The following is a 19526-nucleotide window of genomic DNA, read 5'->3' as shown; positions in this document are numbered from 1 at the left end:
ATTTCAGTCTCATGCCATTAGCTGATAACTGTTGCAAAATTATTTGGCTAAATTACAGCAATCATTTAGTAGCATGGTTAAGGTAACATCTCAACCTCAGTAACAAGCCATAACAATCTGTCAGTTTATAGTAATGACTGTTACTGACCTCTGTTGATATGTCTGTTACGTCATGATAATTATTAGCTTGATAAAACAGCAATTCATTTTGGATTCCCAGACTAGTAAAAAATTTTTTTTTTCAATTGATAGGACTCAAGTTAACTGTTACATTTCAGTTAGCCTGACATGATGCCTCTATAACACAACACGATCATGACAAATTATAGTGTCAAAATGATGACATAAAGCCTGTCATGATATGTCATTACCATTTTGCAAAGTGACGTAACACTTACAAAGCGAGAACTGTGAGACATTTTAATCTGATTGTATGTTTCGACACTTCATAATGCCATCTGGGCTTACATGTAATGGTATACTGTAGCAGGCCTTATGCCACTTCTATGGCAGCCTTATGAAGGCATTATGATGCTGCATTTACTGATTTCCACTGCCTGTAACTCTAATGCAGCAACCAGTTGTGACTTGGGAGGAATCCTCAACTGCACACCTTTGGAAAACAAAAGATCCGACATGCTTACATGTTACAAATTGTAGTTGTGAGTTACCTACTGATCATTTATCACAAAACCTACAAATATGTTTCATAGTTGTAACACTATGCACATAATATGTTCAAGTATGTGACATTAGATTGATCCATCCTTTGGGGAAATGCTTTTGAATATACTGATTTGGCACTACTTGACTATTGTACAATATATCACATCTTGTCATATCTGAGCATTGGAATGAATTCAAATCTGACAAATATACCAATGTGTATACATCTAAATAAGTTGGCTGCTTTACAGAGTTGCTGCTTTAGCCTCATTACGATACTGTATCAGTTGGGTCATGTTCATATGAAGCCTTAGCTTAAACGGCTTTGGAACCTTGTTTTCAGAGTGACATTTTAATTGAGTTTGCTTGGTAACTTATTTTAACATCCCGATGCAAATTTCCACAGCTTTGTCACTGGTTGCTGCATGACAGTGTAGGGTTTTCACTGTCAAATGACCATTGTCACAACATTCCTTTTCACAATTTTGCTTTAGAAACAGTGACTGCAACTAGTATGAAAATCTTGGTAACACTTTCTGTGAATGCCCTAATCATGAGGAAATGTAAGCGCCTATGTTTTGCATTATAATGGATTTTGCGTATTTCTTAAGGGGTTATTAAATCCTGTTGCAGCAGTCCTTTCTTCTTCAGTCCATTCCACTAATTACTGTCCCAAACTACATTTGATGCCCATAATTGTTACTCATCACCCCACGATGCAGATCTGGCCAATACCCCTGCTGTCCATATTGCATTGTACCTTCAGAGAGATTCTGTAATACATGACAAGATACCCACTGAGACAACTGAATATCACCACTGCCCTCGGGTTCTTTACATCATGATATTGTATAGAATTTCCTAATAAGCCTGGTTTTTGGTGATTGTATTATGATTTTATCCCACAATTTAACCAGGTTTATTTTATTGTCTTTTCCTTCTCCTCTCCACCTCCTTTGCAGCAATTGAGGGGTTAATCAGTAAGAAACAAATCCCATGTCTGCTTGGGGGATGGCCACCAGATCAAAATGAATAAAAACAAGTGTTTATATGATTGAAGCAATATAATGCATGCCCAACTGTAGACCCATTCCATGAGCACAGTAATGGGTGGGTCCCATCATTTTCATAATTCACTCAACTCAAAATGGCTGCCACTGTTGCATTCTAACCTGCATGAAGGAAGCTGTCTGATCTGTCAGTTGGCCTTCGGCGCCCACTAAGGGTCTTTTAAGCACAGCACTATAGAACCGTGACACTAGATCCCCTCCCCTAAAAATGGAAGCCATGTTGGGGAAGACGTGATGCAGTTTCACGGCTCTGTATTTTGGCATTAGGTGCACAATGTTTTGTCTGTTGGAGTGAAACTGGGATAGGTCAATGCTGTGGCCCAAAATTATTGACACCTTCAGGCAAGTTCAAGCTCTTTATATGTCAATACAGATATCTACCTCAAATTTCTTGAGCTCAGAGTTCACATACTTGAGCTCATAGACATACTTGATTATGCTGGATACACATACTACATACACTAGATACACAGAACTAAATATGAATAAAGCCTCTTGCACACCATGAACCGTTATGGTCTTGAAAAGGGAGGAATCCTTACCATCTCGAATACAACACCAACATTGAAATATATAGGGAAAGATTTACTCAGCCTTGTCATCAGTCTGAACCTCCTATTTCTCTGATGCAAATTGGTGCCAACTTGAGTCTGGCCTTTAGATCCCAAAAATAGAAAATCAACTATTACAATAATTGAAAGTTAAATGTGTGACTGCACAAGCCAATATCCAAACTCCTTCTCTACTCCCCCCTGCCAGTCAAATTTACAATAAATCCAGTGATTCAGCCACACATAAAAAAGTTTGATATTGAAAGGAGTATATTTTATGCCAAATATAATGAATTATATAGAGTAGGACCGGTTTACAGTGTTACACTGTTTCCATTATTAAGTTTACTTTCAAGATATAGCTAGATATATTGATTGCAGAGTTAGCTGTCCTGCTATGGCTTGTATATAGATGCTTATTAAACATCCATGTTTTGTACTGTTACGTCTCTGCATTGAACCTCATATAGGCACATAGTCCCCCTTCTGCCATAATAGGCATTCAGCAGTTTGAAATACTTTAACAACTTTCTCTGTATCCCACTCTGAATAGGCCTACACCTTGAACTCAAGTGTCTCAAACTGCAGATTGACTAGGCTGTGGTCCACTGCAGTGGCCTGTGTGCTGACTGTCTCAGTGTCATGCACAATGATGCTAGCTGCTAGCGTAGCTTAAGATAAGAGCACACTGGCTTCGGCACGCCACGTCACGCCTCCGTATTGAATATTTTTGGGCCACAGTAGTCAGGTGAAGCCATTAACCTCAGAAACTTGTACCACTATGTCCCCCCTTCCTCCCAACCCCCCCTCCCCCTCTACCTCTTTCCTTTTCCTTATCCTGCATCAGCCAATGAGATGAACCGACACTGCTATTAACCTGACCTCGATTCGACGCCCAATCCCACACTGTAACCCTGGGCTGTGCAAGTTAATAACCGTGCCTTCGCTTGGTTCCATGCAGACTGACATCCTTAAAGACTGAATGAGTCGAGGTTAGGGGAGAGTGCAGGTGACAGTTCAGTGTTTCCATCCGCCCCATGCCACAGGAACACGCTAACACCGGAGCTCTCGTGTGCTTGTTGTGTTTCGTAGAAGCCAGCCTCCCTGGAGAGGACATAGCAGATGACAATAAGAGCTGCCACTGTGAGTTTGTCCCTCAGGACCTAACTCCCGGACTCAAGGTCACTATCAGGTCCATTTGGTAAGCCAAGACAAGTTTTGTCTTTCAGAGTGTGTCTGGGTCAGGTCAATCTCTATCTCTCATTATCTGTATGATTTATTTTACCCAGCGCTGGTATATTCAAGTTTGGGATATTCTTATCAACCTCCTGCTCTTCAATCTCAATCTGGGAAAATCGGTTTACACTGTTATACAGACATGTAAAAAGTTGAATTGAGATATCTCATGGCCCACATAGTTGTCCCCAACCCAATATAACGATCGATGAAATGTCCCATTAAAATATCCTATTGAGGTTGTGTTCATATCGCAAACGTCTCTCTCCTCAGCATTATGAGGTTCATGGTCTCCAAGAGGAAGTTCAAAGAGAGCCTGCGGCCGTACGACGTGATGGATGTCATAGAGCAGTATTCAGCCGGCCACTTGGACATGCTGGCCCGCATCAAAAATCTCCAGTCCAGGCAAGATACCCTCCCTCCTATTCTCTCTCTCTCTTATTCTCTATCTCACTCTGAGACCTGTATTGATTGCGTATGTCTTCACACCGTAGGGGTAATACTTGGTGGAAACACCTTTTGAAACCATTGCAACTGTGAATCATTTTGAAAAGATTCAACCAACCTTCACAGTACATCAAAATTGCTCAAGCTCAGTACATTTAGTTGGGAATCATTGATGGACAGCAATATTCAAACCATGTCTCCGATTTTCAAGCAGGTTTAAGTCAGAACTCAGACTGAACCACTCAGGAACAATCAAAACCTCATGGAAAGCCATTCAAAGGTGTGGCATTAAAATATGTGTAATTGTCCTGCTATTTTAACTCTATACCAGGGTTAGGTTTTCAGAAGACTACGGTGGGTTTTCTTCTAACTTTTTACCTGTGCTTTGCTACTTTCATATTTCTTCTGATCCTGACAAACTTCCCAGTCAATTGGACTGAAATAGGTGCCGGTACTATTTTGACTGATATTATGATTGTCTGTGTATTTCATATCCTCAAATAGTTAAAACACTGTCAGTTCCACAAGCATTTGGCTACACCTGCAATACCATCGCTAAAACACGTAAAGGGGACCAATAACATTTGATTTGATTTGAATGCCAAAGACATACCAGAATGGCTTTGCCAGAGGTTTTGAGTGTTCCTGAGTGTTCCACAGGGGCGTGGCCCACCCAATCAGATTAAGCAAAATATATATATATTAAAAATATACATTATTTTGCTCTACTTGTCAGTGTTATTTGTATTTTTTACCTAAGCACAGTACTTGACTTGGGCAGGAGCTCACCGGAACTGAGTACCTTTTTCTTCTGCTTGACTTCTTGCATCTCCTAGAATATTAGCTCAAAAGTATTGAGGAGTTTCTGCACCTAAATATAAATGGTACCGACACCTATTTCAGTCCAAGTCAAGCACTGGCCTAAACATGCACAGCAGTGGGATAGGGGTGGAAAAACAAAAAGGGATATGTATTGACAATAATAATACTAAATTGTATTTGGCAGATGCCTTTCAGGACACGCAAGGACTTCTTACATAGAATCTAGTGCTGTACTTAAAATCTATTTAATTTAGGGCTATGTATTGAATTATTTTTGAATTATGCTTGATTATTTACCTGGAAAAAACAGTAAAAGGAAGTTGTTAAAAAAAACTATAATCTTATCCATTTCAAAATAATGAGTGGGTTCACTTCGCACTGATACAATATGCAGTAAACAGTAGCTATCGCTGTGTAGGCTAGGCTACACTGTGTAGGCTACTCACTGTTAGCTTGTTAGCTAAATGTCCAAACAAAGCTCACTGTTAAAAATTTTAACAGGATGTTGAAGAATTTTCGAAGTTATGTGATATCAGTGATTTTACCATGAAGGCCCTCCAGTCCCCCTCTATATCAATCACTGATTGCATTGATCTAATCGAGGGCCTTAAAGACAGAATAATCAGAGACCATGATCAGCATCCCAAAGGCCAGCATCCCGTCGCCTCTTCACTGTTGACGTTGAGACTGGTGTTTTGCGGGTACTATTTAAGGAAGCTGCCAGTTTAGGACATGTAAGGCATCTGTTTCTCAAACTAGACACTCTAATGTACTTGTCCTCTTGCTCAGTTGTGCACCAGGGCACAACTCCTCTTTCTATTCTGGTTAGAGACATTTTTGCGCTGTTCTGTGAAGGGAGTAGTACACAGTGTTGTACGAGATCTTCAGTTTCTTGGCAATTTATCGCATGGAATAGCATTCATTTCTCAGGACAAGAATAGACTGATGAGTTTTGGAAGAAAGTTATTTGTTTCTGACCATTTTGAGCCTGTAATCGAAACCACAAATGCTGATGCTCCAGATACTCAACTAGTCTAAAGAATGCCAGCACAGTTTTCAGCTGTGCTAACATAATTGCAAAATGATTTTCTAATGATCAGTTAGCCTTTTAAAATGATAAACTTGGATTAGCTAACACAGCATGCCATTGGAACACAGGAGTGATGGTTGCTGAAAATGGGCCTCTGTACGCCTATGTAGATATTCCATAAAGAATCTGCTGTTTCCAGCTGCAATAGTCATTTAGGACATTAACAATGTCTACACTGTATTTCTGATCAAGTTAATTTTAATGGACAATTTTTTTTGCTTTTCATTCAAAAATAAGGACATTTCTAAGTGACCCCAACTTTTTTGAACAGTAGTGTAATTACAAAAGATGTGTAGACAATCACATGGACTGTATGATGCGTGGGAATACTTTGAAACAGATTTCCAAAATGAAATCACTTTTCTGGTGTTTTTACAGTCTTATGTCCAACAATAAAAAAAGATTCAGGGGCCAAATAAAATACTGTTACTTTTACTTAACCAGGTAAGTTACCGAGAACACATTCTCTTTTTATAATAACAACCTAAAATAATTATACTTGAGTCAGTGCCATGCTTTGCTGTCGCACAATTCATAGCTAAATTCAATTCCTTAAACCTATTGTTGACTATGTTATGATAGTCTGTCAATCAAATATTCCTAAACCAAATGGCATGTTGTTAATGGCGTGAGCAAACAACAGCCCCTGTTGGCTGGAATCATTGGATGATTGATAATTCATGATATTCCTGAGTCCCACCCACATCACTGGATAGGCTACTGTACCGCAAATAATTACAAGAAAAGATCAACTCACGGATGATGATACGGATGACGATTCAGTGACGATAAGTGGTTATTTCGATGAAACGTTGATGTAGTCTGTTTCTTTCTAACTGTCCCGTATGCATGTTAATACAACTCTTATCAAGCCCATTAGCATTTGGCCTGACCTGCTTCATGCATATTTTATGATGTTAAGAGACTTACCATAAAGGGTCCAATATCCAGAGACACAACCCTGATAACCATGACCAAGCTCATTTTCCATGAGGTTGTTCTTACCAAGTGAACCCAGCCATTTTTTTGTTGTTGCAATTATAGAGTTGTGAGTTTTGTTCCCCCAAAGGTCAGAACGCATTGAATCTGAATTCAACGTCTATACGCATTACACAACAATAGTAAGTGTCTGTCCACCATGGATAACACAAGGCGAGATCTTGAGCATTCGGTCTCATCTCAGGGGCATCGTTGTCAAATAAGTACAATATATGTTGTGAGTTTACAAATGGTACCACATATATGTAAATATATTCCTACTTAGAATACAAAAAAAAATTACTTTAAAATCTCCTCACTTTCTTAAAATGATGGCTGCACTGTCATATCATACAGCTACAGTATAGTGGCCAATTTAATTTACCAAATGAAAACAGCAATTTGCTGTTTTACTATTGGCAAATATGTCTGGAATATATTTTCACTTATTTGTCCTTGTCTTTTGTCTCCTGGTTCTGTTGTTTTGGTTTCGTTCATTTGATGTGTGCCTGTCGGACTGGTCCTTGTTGCGCCGTCATCCTGCATTGTGCTGGTGTCTTCTCTATTCACTTTGCCAGGATAGATATGATTGTTGGTCCCCCTGGACCCTCAACTCCCCGCCATAAGAAGTATTCAACTGATGGAACCAAAGAGTCACCAAAAAACTCTCCTAGGTTAGGCCTCACCAGACTACATCTCTCTCATCAAGAGCTTATCCCTTAGTTCATTATCTATTCTCTTGACAAGCAGCGATAAACCTTTTTTTGTCTCGGCCTACTGTGACAGCGTGTGACTAGTTGTGTCTATATCGCAATGTGATGCAGTGACTTGATCAAAGTAGCAAGCATCTTGCAGCAATTATTCAGTTATTCTCAGGATAAAATCACTCAAACTCAGTGATTCATAGTCTCTTTGACGCCATTTGAGTGCTGATCAGCTTTATATACGGGAGTATACACATATACTGAATGTACAAAACATTAGGAACACTTTCCTAAAATTGAGTTGCACCTGCTTTTACCTTCAGAACAGCCCAATTCGTTAGGGCATGAACTATACAAGGTGTAGAAAGCTGATGTTGATTCCAATGTTTCCCACAGTTGTGTTAAGTTGGCTGGATGTCCTTTGGGTAGTGGACCATTCTTGATACACACGGGAAACTGTTGAGTTTGAAAAACCCAGCAGCATTGCAGTTCTTTACACACTCAAACCGGTGCGCCTGGCACCTACTAGCATACAATGTTCAAAGGCATTTAAATCTTTAGTCTTGCCCATTTACCTTCTGAATGGCACACATACACAATCCATGTGTCAATTGTCTCAAGACTTAACAATCATTTTTTAACCCTTCATCTACACTGATTTGAAGTGGATTTAACAAGTGACATCAATAAGGGGACATAGTTTCCACCTGGATTCACCTGGTCAGTCTGTCATGGAAAGAGCAGATGTTCCTAATGTTTTGTGCACTCGGTATATCGAACACGTAAAATTCCTATTTTTCTTGCACTATACTGTGACAATCGTACTAGAGAATTAATGGAAAGTACAATTAAAGTAAAAGAAGACTAGCATGGTTTATCCAATAGTTAAGAATATGGTAAATGCTCCTGTAGGACATAGGAGAAGTGAAGCTCATAGGTAAGTAGTCAAGTCATGTAGCCGAGCAAAAAAGGGTTGCGCTGCAGATGTAAAAATGTCTTTATAAATACATTCGTTTAATTGATATTGCCTGCAACACATTGACAATGTGAAGGGCTTATATATAAAGATAGCAAAATTCATTTACAGCCTATGACCTGTGAGGCGCCTATGAACAATACAGTAAATTCTTCGGTTTTGGATGCATGTTGGCATGAAGTGTATTGAAGCATGCCACATGATGCACAATCTACATTTTAGAAGTTGGATAGTTTTCTATTCTTGGCCGCTTCGGATGTTTGCAAAATTGGTAAGCATGTTTTGCCTGACCATGGAGCCGTTCTGTGAATATTTTTTTTTCTAGGATATTGCTCTCTTATTCAGATGTTTAAAATGTCTAGTTCAGTGCCAACTCTCTTATAAATAGGCCTCAGTCAGTTTTCAATCTTGCATAGATGTTATGGATGGTTTTTATAAGGTTCATGGTGCTTTACAACCTGGTCTCAGAGCATTTAGTATTATTCTGTATGTAAATCCGGAACACTCCGTTTAGTATAATATGTTACGTTTGTATGGTATGTATTAATCTTTGGATGTGCATCATCCATTTCGTATGATATGTTGCGAATTACAATTTGTTTTATGTGTTACAATTTGCTAAATGTACAATATGTTACGAATTTGCAAACTTACATGTTACCAATTCCAATTTGTGTAGCTACATTAGCTACCTGGCTAATGTTAGCTAGGCTAGAGGTTAGGGTTAAGTTTAGTAGTTAGGAGTTAGGTTCAAGGGTTAAAATTAGGGTTAGCTAAAAGGGTCAAGATTAGGCTTAAGAGTTAACTAAAATGTAAATAGTTGCAAAGTATCTAAAAAGTATTAAGTAGGGCCCCCTGAGTGGCACAGTGGTCCAGCGTCATTTTGATTAGGGGAGGGTTTGGCCGGTATGGGTGTCCTTGTCGCACTAGCGACTCCTGTGGCGGGCCGGGCGCAGTGCACACTGACATGATCGCCAGTTGTGAAGTGTTTCCTCCGACACATTGGTGCGGCCGGCTTAAGTGGGCATTGTGTCAAAAAGCAGTGCGGCTTGGTTGTGTTTCAGAGGACGCACGGCTCTCGACCTTCGCCTCTCCCGAGTCTGTACGGAAGTTGCAGCGATGAGACAAGACTGTACCTTCCAATTAGATACCATGATATTGGGGATAAAAAGGGGTATAAAAAATCTATAAAAATGTATTAAGTAGTTGAAAAGTTGCGAAAACGATTTATAAAAGTAGAGACTCAGAGCTACAAAATGGTAAATCAAACACTGCATTTGAGGAACAACAGGAAAGTAATTCTGCTTTGAAACTTGTAAACTCACTTTTGAGAAAATCGCTGGTTTTGCTATCTTGTGAAGAACTCTTCTTTGTCTACACCCATTCAGCATTGTTCTCACCCTAAGCTTTAGCCCCATCCATCTCGTTTCGATCTCAAAGCGCACACTTGACGCTCTGGCCGATGATTAGTTTACCTCATGAAAACAGCCTCACCAGCTCTGCTGGCAACAATTTAATTACGCTTTTTTTGCAGACGTTTACTGACACCGGCCATATTCTGCGGGTGTTGTACACACTTCACGTAACGTCAACTAACGAGCCAGCCAGCCAACGTTAGCTAGTTTAACAATAAACAGTGCCAACACACATGTTCAATGTTAGCTAGCTAACATTAGGCTCTAACTAGAACAGCACACATATCTGGGAAAAGAATGTCAGCTAGGGAGCTAGCCAGCTAATGTTAGCTAGCTAGCTAACAGTACACTTTAGCTTAAGACATATAGCTTGCTAGCTAGGTAAACAATGTACCTAGTTAGGTAAACAAAGTGTTCACACACGTCACAAAACGTTAACTAACGAGCCAGTCAGCTAACGTTAGCTAGTCAAACAACAATGAACAGTGCCAACAATGCCACAGTGCTGGAAGATAACTAACCATATTCAATGTTAGCTAGCTAACATTAGGCTCTAACTAGAACAGCAAGCGTCTCTGGGAAAAAAATAATAACATCAGCTAGGGAGCCAGCCAGCTAATGTTAGCGCTAAATTAAACCCCTTTCTGTCAAAATTAGAAAACGTGTAATATCTGAAAATGTCATGTTAGCTAGCTATCGCTAGACTATCTTACCAGTATACATCATTGTGCATGGATGTGTCTCCCTGTCAGGAATGCCATGCCACGGTTGCCCTTAGTTTGAAGATGAAATCTGGAGACAGGCGTTTCCTCCATCTCTTTCGCTATCATACTCAAATTCCACTGATTTAAAAATGTGATCCTCCAGAAAGTGGAGAGCCACACTTATGCAGCTGCACACAATACATTTTTAAAAAAGTTGCGTTTGAGAGAATTACCAACCCAGACTGACGAGCTTCTATGGCAGACCAATCCGAACTCCTCTCTCGACATGTCCAGCCCCGCATTATCTCAGCCAATCATGGCTAGTGGGAAGGTTGCTAACTTTTTCTGTGGCTTAACAACAAGGCCTGTAATTTAACAATTGTATTCGTATTTACAGATGATATACAAGTTTGTTATTAAGGCACATGAAAGTTCGCATTTCTGTCAAGAAAAACATTTTGATTAAAAAAAATAATAATTATGCTCAAACGACTCTCGTGTTTAAGTAATGACTTGCGACATACGCCTAGTTTCCTGAATCTATTCATATTTGAGTATCCCGGATTTACATTTACTATGTTACTTCTAGTCTGAGACCAGGCTGTGCTTTAGGGCAATAAGTATAGCTGATCCAATATGTCCAAGCAATTTTTCAGTGACACTTTACTTGAAACAACCTTCCCTTGAAGTGTAAACATTCGATTCACACTTTACTTTCAGAACGCGTACATAACCTTTGTCATAGCAGTCATAGATCCCTTGTCATGACTGATTGTGACAACTTGCTTTACACTTCTGACAACTGGCATAACAATGTTATAAAGCAGACCGTCTGTGGCAACTATATTACCATCCCTGGCAACTTCATAGGGTGTTACGTCCTTTGTTAGATAGAACCTGTAATACCCACTTAAGAGAGGTATTATGTCATTCTTTTAACAGCTTTAAGTAGGCATACAAATGTAAAGTAATGTATTGCTGTATTGTCTTGCTGGGTTCAAGAGCCAATGAATGGCAATGATGAGTAGTTGAAAGAAAAGATGACCCTAACCCTGCACCCTGTAAGGCCCTGGGTCCTCCTCCTCCATCTCTCCGTATGCCATCCCATGCATGTGCCCATCCCACTCCCACTCCCACTGTGCTCAGCGCTAGGCAGGTGAGAGATATATACCTGAGTGTGTGGTGCTCTCCTCTCTAAACCTGCACTCATCTACCTATTGCAATAGGGTCAGAGAATGTCTGGGGTTATATACATCCTTTTTCTTTACAATTGTGGACATAACTTTTGAAGGTTGATTAAAATAAAATGTTGCCGGCTGTGTCAATTTCAAACAGGTTGGCTCTATTAGCTTTATTCTAGACGTTTCCCGTTTTGTGTTTTGAACCGGTAGAGTTGACCAGATTGTTGGTCGAGGTACTCCGATCACAGATAAAGACCGTCCCAAAGGAACCACAGACGGGGGGGTTGAGGAGGACCCAAGCATGATGGGGCGTTTGGGGAAAGTGGAGAAAAAGGTAAGGTATTCTATTTAGCAATTAATGGCAGTATTGACTGTGTCAATGTCTGTCCCTTGGGCTTTCCAATTCTCCATCATGTCATGGTGTCTTTCCTTCTGGGCAGGTCATGTCAATGGAAAGAAAGCTGGACTTCTTGGTGAACATCTACATCCAGCGCATGGGCATCCCCCAGTCGGAGACTGACGCCTACTTTGGGTCCAAAGAGCCCGACCCGGCACCGCCCTACCACAGCCCTGTGGACCACATGGCGAAGAGTGGCTCCATCACCAAAATCATCCGCTCCAACAGCTCGGCCGGACAGAAGAACTTCGACCCCCCACCAGCCTGTTCCGGCCTAGGGGGACACTGCCCCCCCTCCACCTCCTGGCAGCAGCACCCCGTCAGTGAGGTACACCAGCGCAGCCAGGACAACTCCCCCTCCCCCGTAGGGGATCCCTCCCTGGTCCGCATCCCTCCTCCACCGGCCCATGAGCGCTCATCTGGAGGCCACAGTGGGAGCAATCGGGGGTCCCACCGCAACAGCGGTGGTGGCAGTGGTGAGGGGGATAGAGAGGGCAAGGCAGACAGCGACACGTCCATCTCTATCCCCTCGGTGGACCACGAGGAACTGGAGCGCTCGTTCAGCGGCTTCAGCATCTCCCAGTCCAAGGAAAATCTGGACTTCCTGAACAACAGCTACTTCAGTGTTGTAGCCCGCTGCGCCAAAGTAAGGCCCTACATCGCAGAAGGTGAATCCGACACTGACTCGGACCTCTGTGCCCCCTCGCCCCACTCTGCCACCGGGGAAGGCGCTTACGGGGGCAGAGGGTGGTCAGGATCCAAGTAGGCCAAAACTGGAACTGCTCATATAAATGGTCACTCTGCCTTAGAGTTCAGAGTTGATTGCCCAATATGCTAGGTGTTACCACCAATGGTACTTGTGAGAACCGAATAACCTGGCTCCTCTTGAATGAGTGAGAAAAAAGGTTATCAGACCACACTCCAATGGTTTTTGCTGAGAAAGCGCCTGTAGTTTTTCATGCTGGGAATGTTTGCGGCAACTTGACTTAAAGCACACACATTTGTTCTCAAGTATTCGCACACTCATTAACTCAAGGTTAAGTTTGTCAGTGATTGTTTTGATCTTTTACTCGGGAACGGAATGCATATTAATTTGCCAACCTTATATTTTCATCGAGATGGTTACAGATTTAAAGAATTCACTTGAATTTGTTCAAAACTATGACATCCATATTCTTTTGTTGCATTTGATTGTTTTTGTGGCATAAGAGATTCCCAATTTCATCTAACTTGTCATGTATTGTATTTACATCCCAAATTACTTAGTTATTTACAGTGGATAACAGATGACATGTTTTGCTTTATGGTTGATCAGCTAAATATATTTATTTCAAAGGAATGTAATATTATAGTCAACATTATGGCTCGTGTCCATAAACCCTATTGGATATAAGGACATGTGATAACCAGTTCTATGTGCACTATTTTAGCAGTAATTGTGGTACACAACCCTTTAAGGCTTCTTTGCATAAATGTGCACAAGGCACAAACGCACTGACGAGGTTCACATTACACTACTCACTATAGAGATTGTACATATTCGATACCCACAATATTATATTTGTGATATCCACAAAGATGCTTTCTTTGGCAAGTGGTGGAGTAAAACCAATATTGGAACATTTTGTTTGGTCTTTATGATCTGTAAAGATGTATTTTATAGATTTTTTTTTATATCACATAATTGTAATTATATTTATTTGTTTATTCATTTGCTGTAAGACACATATGTGACGTTTTTGGAAAACAAGCTGCATGTGCAAGCACAAACACCTTGCAGCTGTTTGCCAAATAGTATTCAAATGCACTATTTGCCAACTACATCCATAATATGACACAACTGGAAACATTAACAGAATTCACTAACATAAAATTACAACAGCTATAGTTAGATGAACGCTTTATATTTTGTTGATTGCATCACATTTTTATGAAAGTATATAATATCATTTCATGATGATAGAAATGTTAACAAAATATTCAGGCATGTTATTTAATTAACATTTTATATTTTTTGCAAAAGCCTTACTCACAAGCTTTGACATGATATTTGATTTAAGCCAAATGGGGGCATTTAACAAACTGTTTTATCCTTTGAAAAGCCCCTTTATCCATTGATATTTCAACATATATATATATTTTAATTAATTGTGTCCTTTCCAAGGCAAAAACATTTAAGAATGTATGTGTAATGTTTTACTTTTACTTTATGATTATTTTAGTCAAACTTTGCTCTGCCAATATTTTTGCTGCTGTTTTCCCTCCATTTTCTCCTGTGCCGATCAGAATATCTAGTCAAATATTGATGGCAAAGGTACACACGTATGAATTACTGACAGCAGACATTTTTTATTCACACTCTGTATTGTGGATACACAATGATTGAACAGATACATTCTGCAACTGGATCTAAATAGGTTCATCCAGAGATTAAATTACTCCATAAATTATTAAATGAATCATCAAATAGAGAGCTACCTTCAAACCCTTTTAAAATGCAGACTTGCATGAGATAAAATGATCTTTTCAGCAACTGCCTTGTAAATGTCCTGGTGACATATCTTCACTCCTGTCATTCTAAATGAAAAGACCCAGGAGACGCAAAGCAATTATATTTCCTAGGTTCAACTGGCAACACAATTTACTGCAGGGAAGAATACACATTTTCAACAATTATCATCTCCGCAAAGATATCAAGAAATATCCTGTTTGTTTTGTTTGTTACATATTTTCACATCTACGCTGCCTTGCTTGCTTGTTTACATTCAATTATTTTCCAAAGAGTATACTTCTCAAATGCCTTGGATGTCTTTTATGTTAGTTTTTTTCCAACCTTTGTTACAGGCCATGTTTGAAAGAGCTATTCTGAACACACAATATGCTTGTGAATGTATTTTTGAATGTTGTCTCACTCAAGGTATTACCATCACTGTTAGCACACAGCATGCTTAAACATAGTTATTTGGAGCAAAACAGAAACAAATAAGTATTAGAAAGACAAAGTTCTGAAAAGGACTACAGACAGAGCGATACTTCATGTCACTTGTATTTTTCAACCCCTGCAAGCTTAAATTTTTTGAGAGGGGGGGACTTATTGTACAGCATATATGTGTTTACAGGATATATTCATTTTATTTTACTGAAAGTATCAATTTCACAGTCACATGGATTTTGTGACATGCTGTAAGCAATCAAGCAGCCCCCAAATGTTTTTATGTTTTTTTGGCACACCAAAGTTTTTAGAAAAAAAAGACGAAGAATTCAGCAAAACAAAAATATATAATCTGTATTTCTACAAATAAAAAAAGAGGCATGTGATTGTGTCTCAATGTAATCAAGCTATGAAATTATTGTTATTTTGAAATGTAATGTATTTTTGGGCTTAGTAGTGGTCAATTTGAAGTGTACAAGTTATTGTTATTTTCCTTCCCCCCGACCATTCACTTTGACAAAAATCGGGCCACAGCTGAATCTAGTTGCCTAACACTGCTGTAAGCATTTCAAAGCTGTTATGAAAATGTTGACTCTATGATTTCAGTCATTATTGTTTTAGTTTTTTAACTGAAATACTTTTGGAATCAATGCTTGCCGGCATGTTTTGAACCTTATTATAAACTGGGTGGTTCGAGCCCTGAATGCAGTTTGGCTGACAGCTGTGGTATATCAGGTATGACAAAACATAGATTTTACTGCTCTAATTACGTTGATAACCAGTTTATAATAGCAATAAGGCCCCTCGGGGGTTTGCGGTATATGGCCAATATACCACGGCTAAGGGCTGTATCCAGGCACTCCGCATTGCGTCTTGCTTAATAACAGCCCTTAGCCGTGGTATTTTGGCCATATACCACACCCCCTCGTGCCTTATTGCTTAAGTATACCTTGAATATATATTTTACTTATTATGTAGCATTGCCATGTAGTAACACTCTAATCCATGAACCTAATGAAAACTGTATAATAAACGTTGTTTATCATAAGATTGTTTTAATTGATTCGATCAATATGGTGTGAGTACAGTGAATGCTTCAGTCTCTAACTAACCAGACTTCATTTATAAATCAAATCAAATGTTATTGGTCACATACAGATGGTTAGCAGATGTTAATGCGAGTGTAGCGAAATGCTTGTGCTTCTAGTTCCGACCATGCGTTAATATCTAACAAGTAATCTAACAATTTCACAACAACTACCTTATACACACAAGTGTAAAGGAATGAATAAGAATATGTACATATAAATATATGGATGAACGATGGCCGAACGCCATAGGCAAGACGAGGGGAGATGGTATAGAGTACAGTATATACATATGAGATGAGTAATGTAGGGTATGTAAACATTATATAAAATGGCATTGACTTGTGATACATTTATTACATCCAATTTTTCATTTTTAAAGTGGCTAGAGTTTTGAGTCAGTATGTTGGCAGCAGCCACTCAATGTTAGTGATGGCTGTTCTAACAGTCTGATGGCCTTGAGATAGAAGCTGTTATTCAGTTTCTCGGTCCCAGCTTTGATGCACCTGTACTGACCTCTCCTTCTGGATGATAGCGGGGTGAACAGGCAGTGGCTCGGGTGGTTGTTGTCCTGGATTATCTTTTTTGCCTTCCTGTGACATCGGGTGGTGTCTTAGAGGGCAGGTAGTTTGTCCCCAGTGATGCGTTGTGCAGACCTCACTACCCTCCTGGAGAGCCTTGCGGTTGTGGGCGGAGCAGTTGCCGTACCAGGCGGTGATACAGCCCGACAGGATGCTCTCGATTGTGCATCTGTAAAGGTTTGTGAGTGTTTTTGGTGACAAGCCAAATTTCTTCAGCCTCTTGTGATTGAAGAGGCGCTGTTGCGCCTTCTTCACCATGCTGTCTGTGTGGGTGGACCATTTCAGTTTGTCCGTGATGTGTACGCCAAGGAACTTAAAACTTTCCACCTCCACTACTGTCCCGTCGATGTGGATAGGGGGGTGCTCCCTCTGCTGTTTCCTGAAGTCCATGATCATCTCCTTTGTTTTGGTTGACGTTGAATGTGAGGTTGTTTTCCTGACACCACACTCCGAGGGCCCTCACCTCCTCCCTGTAGGCCGCCTCGTCGTTGTTGGTAATCAAGCCTACCACTGTAGTGTCGTCTGCAAACTTGATGATTCAGTTGGAGGTGTGCATCGCCACACAGTCAAGGGTGAACAGGGAGTACAGGAGAGAGCAGAGAACGCACCCTTGTGGGGCCCCAGTGTTGAGGATCATCGGGGTGGAGATGTTGTTTCCTACCCTCACCACCTGGGGGCGGCCCGTCAGAAAGGCAGGACCCAGTTGCATAGGGCGGGGTCGAGACCCAGAGTTTGGAGGGTACTATGGTGTTAAATGCTGATCTGTAGTCGATGAACAGCATTCTTACATAGGTATTCCTCTTGTCCAGATGGGGTTAGGGCAGTGTGATTGAGATTGCATCGTCTGTGGACCTATTGGGGCGGTAAGCAAATTGTAGTGGGTCTAGGGTGTCAGGTAGGGTGGAGGTGATATGATCCTTAACTAGTCTCTCAAAGCACTTCATGATTACGGTGAGTGCTACAGGGCGATAGTCGTTTAGCTCAGTTACCTTAGCTTTCTTGTGTACAGGAACAATGGTGCCCCTTTTGAAGCATGTGGGAACAGCAGACTGGGATAGGGATTGATTGAATATGTCCGTAAACACACCAGCCACCTGGTCTGCGCATGCTCTGAGGACACGGCTAGGGATGCTGTCTGGGCCTGTAGCCTTGCAAGGGTTAACAAGTTTAAATGTTTTACTCATGTTGGCTGCGGTGAAGGAGAGTCCGCAGGTTTTGGTAGCGGGCCGTGTCGGTGGCACTTTACTGTCCTCAAAGCGAGCAAAGAAGTTGTTTAGTTTGTCTGGGAGCAAGACATCTGGGTCCGTGACGGGACTGGTTTTCTTTTTGTAGTCTGTGATTGACTGTAGATCCTGCCACATTCCTCTCATGTCTGAGCTGTTGAATTGCGACTCTACTTTGTCTCTATACTGACGCTTAGCTTATTTGATTGCCTTGCGAAGGGAATAGCTACACTGTTTGTATTCGGTCATGTTTCCGGTCGCCTTGCCCTGATTAAAAGCAGTGGTTCGCGCTTTCAGTTTTGTGCGAATGCTGCCATAAATCCACGGTTTCTGGTTGGGGAAGGTTTTAATAGTTGCTGTTGGTACAACATCACCGATGCACGTGCTAATAAACTCACTCACTGAATCAGCGTATACAACAATGTTGTTGTTCGATGCTATCCGGAACATATCCCAGTCCACATGATCGAAGCAATCTTGAAGCGTGGAATCAGATTGGTTGGACCAGCGTTGAACAGACCTGAGCATGGGTGTTTCCTGTTTTAGTTTCTGTCTATAGGCTGTCTATGTTACAGAGAAACAAGACTCGACATGTGAAAACAAACAAAATCACAGAGTGCAAGTTATTCCAAATTCATCTCATGAAGGTGAGTTTCACCACATCCCAGAATTAGATTAGACACATGATTAAAACCTGAAGATATGCTTCTGACCAATGGCACAGGAGCTGGAGCTCCGCCAATTGTTAGAAGCAGGTTAAATGGTCCTCCACAATAAATAAATGAATAATTTTGAAAAACGAGTCGCTGTATTCCTTGAGGGACATTTATTTTCAAAAGGCATCTGCTGCTAGAAAGTGAGTAACTTCTCCCGCTTCCACTGACGGCTTCATTCTCACTCTCGGTTGGTTGTTACCAGCAGTGAGGCAGTGTGTGAGTGAGAGAAAAAGCACTGTGCTGGATAAAATAAAAGTATATTTGTAACATGCTTTGTAAACAACAGGTGCAGAGAGGAAAAAGAATGTAACAATTACTGTATAACACGAGGAGTAAATACACAATGAGTAACGATAACTTGGGTATATACATGGGGTACCAGTACCGAGTCGAGGCAGATATGTAGGGATAATGTGACTAGTCAACAGGATAGATACAGTGGTTGCGAAAGTATTCACTCCCCTTGGTATTTTTACTATTTTGTTGCCTTACAACCTGGAATTAAAATAGATTTTTGGGGGGGAGTTGCATCATTTGATTTACACATGCCTACCACTTTGAAGATGCAAAGTATTTTTTATTGTGAATCAAACAAGAAATAAGACAAAAAATACAGAAAGCTTGAGTGTGCATAACTATTCACCAAAGTCAATACTTTGTAGAGCCACCTTTTTTGCAGAAATTACAACTGCAGGAATCTTGGGGTATGTCTCTATAAGCTAGGCACATCTAGCCACTGGGATTTTTGC

General features: G+C 40.5%; 1 protein-coding gene across 4 annotated transcripts in view; it reads left to right on the top strand.

Moving 5' to 3' along the window:
- LOC112267294 (potassium voltage-gated channel subfamily KQT member 2-like) overlaps nucleotides 1-15915 on the top strand; it is a 149415-nt gene extending 133500 nt beyond the window's left edge. For all 4 annotated transcript variants that reach the window (XM_042300700.1, XM_024445576.2, XM_024445585.2 and 1 more), the window contains 4 exons: nucleotides 3380-3488; nucleotides 3797-3928; nucleotides 12051-12174; nucleotides 12281-15915. In XM_042300700.1, coding sequence (XP_042156634.1) covers nucleotides 3380-3488; nucleotides 3797-3928; nucleotides 12051-12174; nucleotides 12281-13003 — 1088 coding nt within the window. In that variant the 3' untranslated portion in view covers nucleotides 13004-15915. The remainder of the gene's footprint in view (nucleotides 1-3379; nucleotides 3489-3796; nucleotides 3929-12050; nucleotides 12175-12280) is intronic.
- Nucleotides 15916-19526: the final 3611 nt, after the last annotated feature.

This window comes from Oncorhynchus tshawytscha, linkage group LG02, assembly GCF_018296145.1.
Source record: "Oncorhynchus tshawytscha isolate Ot180627B linkage group LG02, Otsh_v2.0, whole genome shotgun sequence".
Classification (NCBI taxonomy): Eukaryota; Metazoa; Chordata; class Actinopteri; order Salmoniformes; family Salmonidae; genus Oncorhynchus; species Oncorhynchus tshawytscha.
This window is presented reverse-complemented; position numbering and strand designations above follow the sequence as displayed.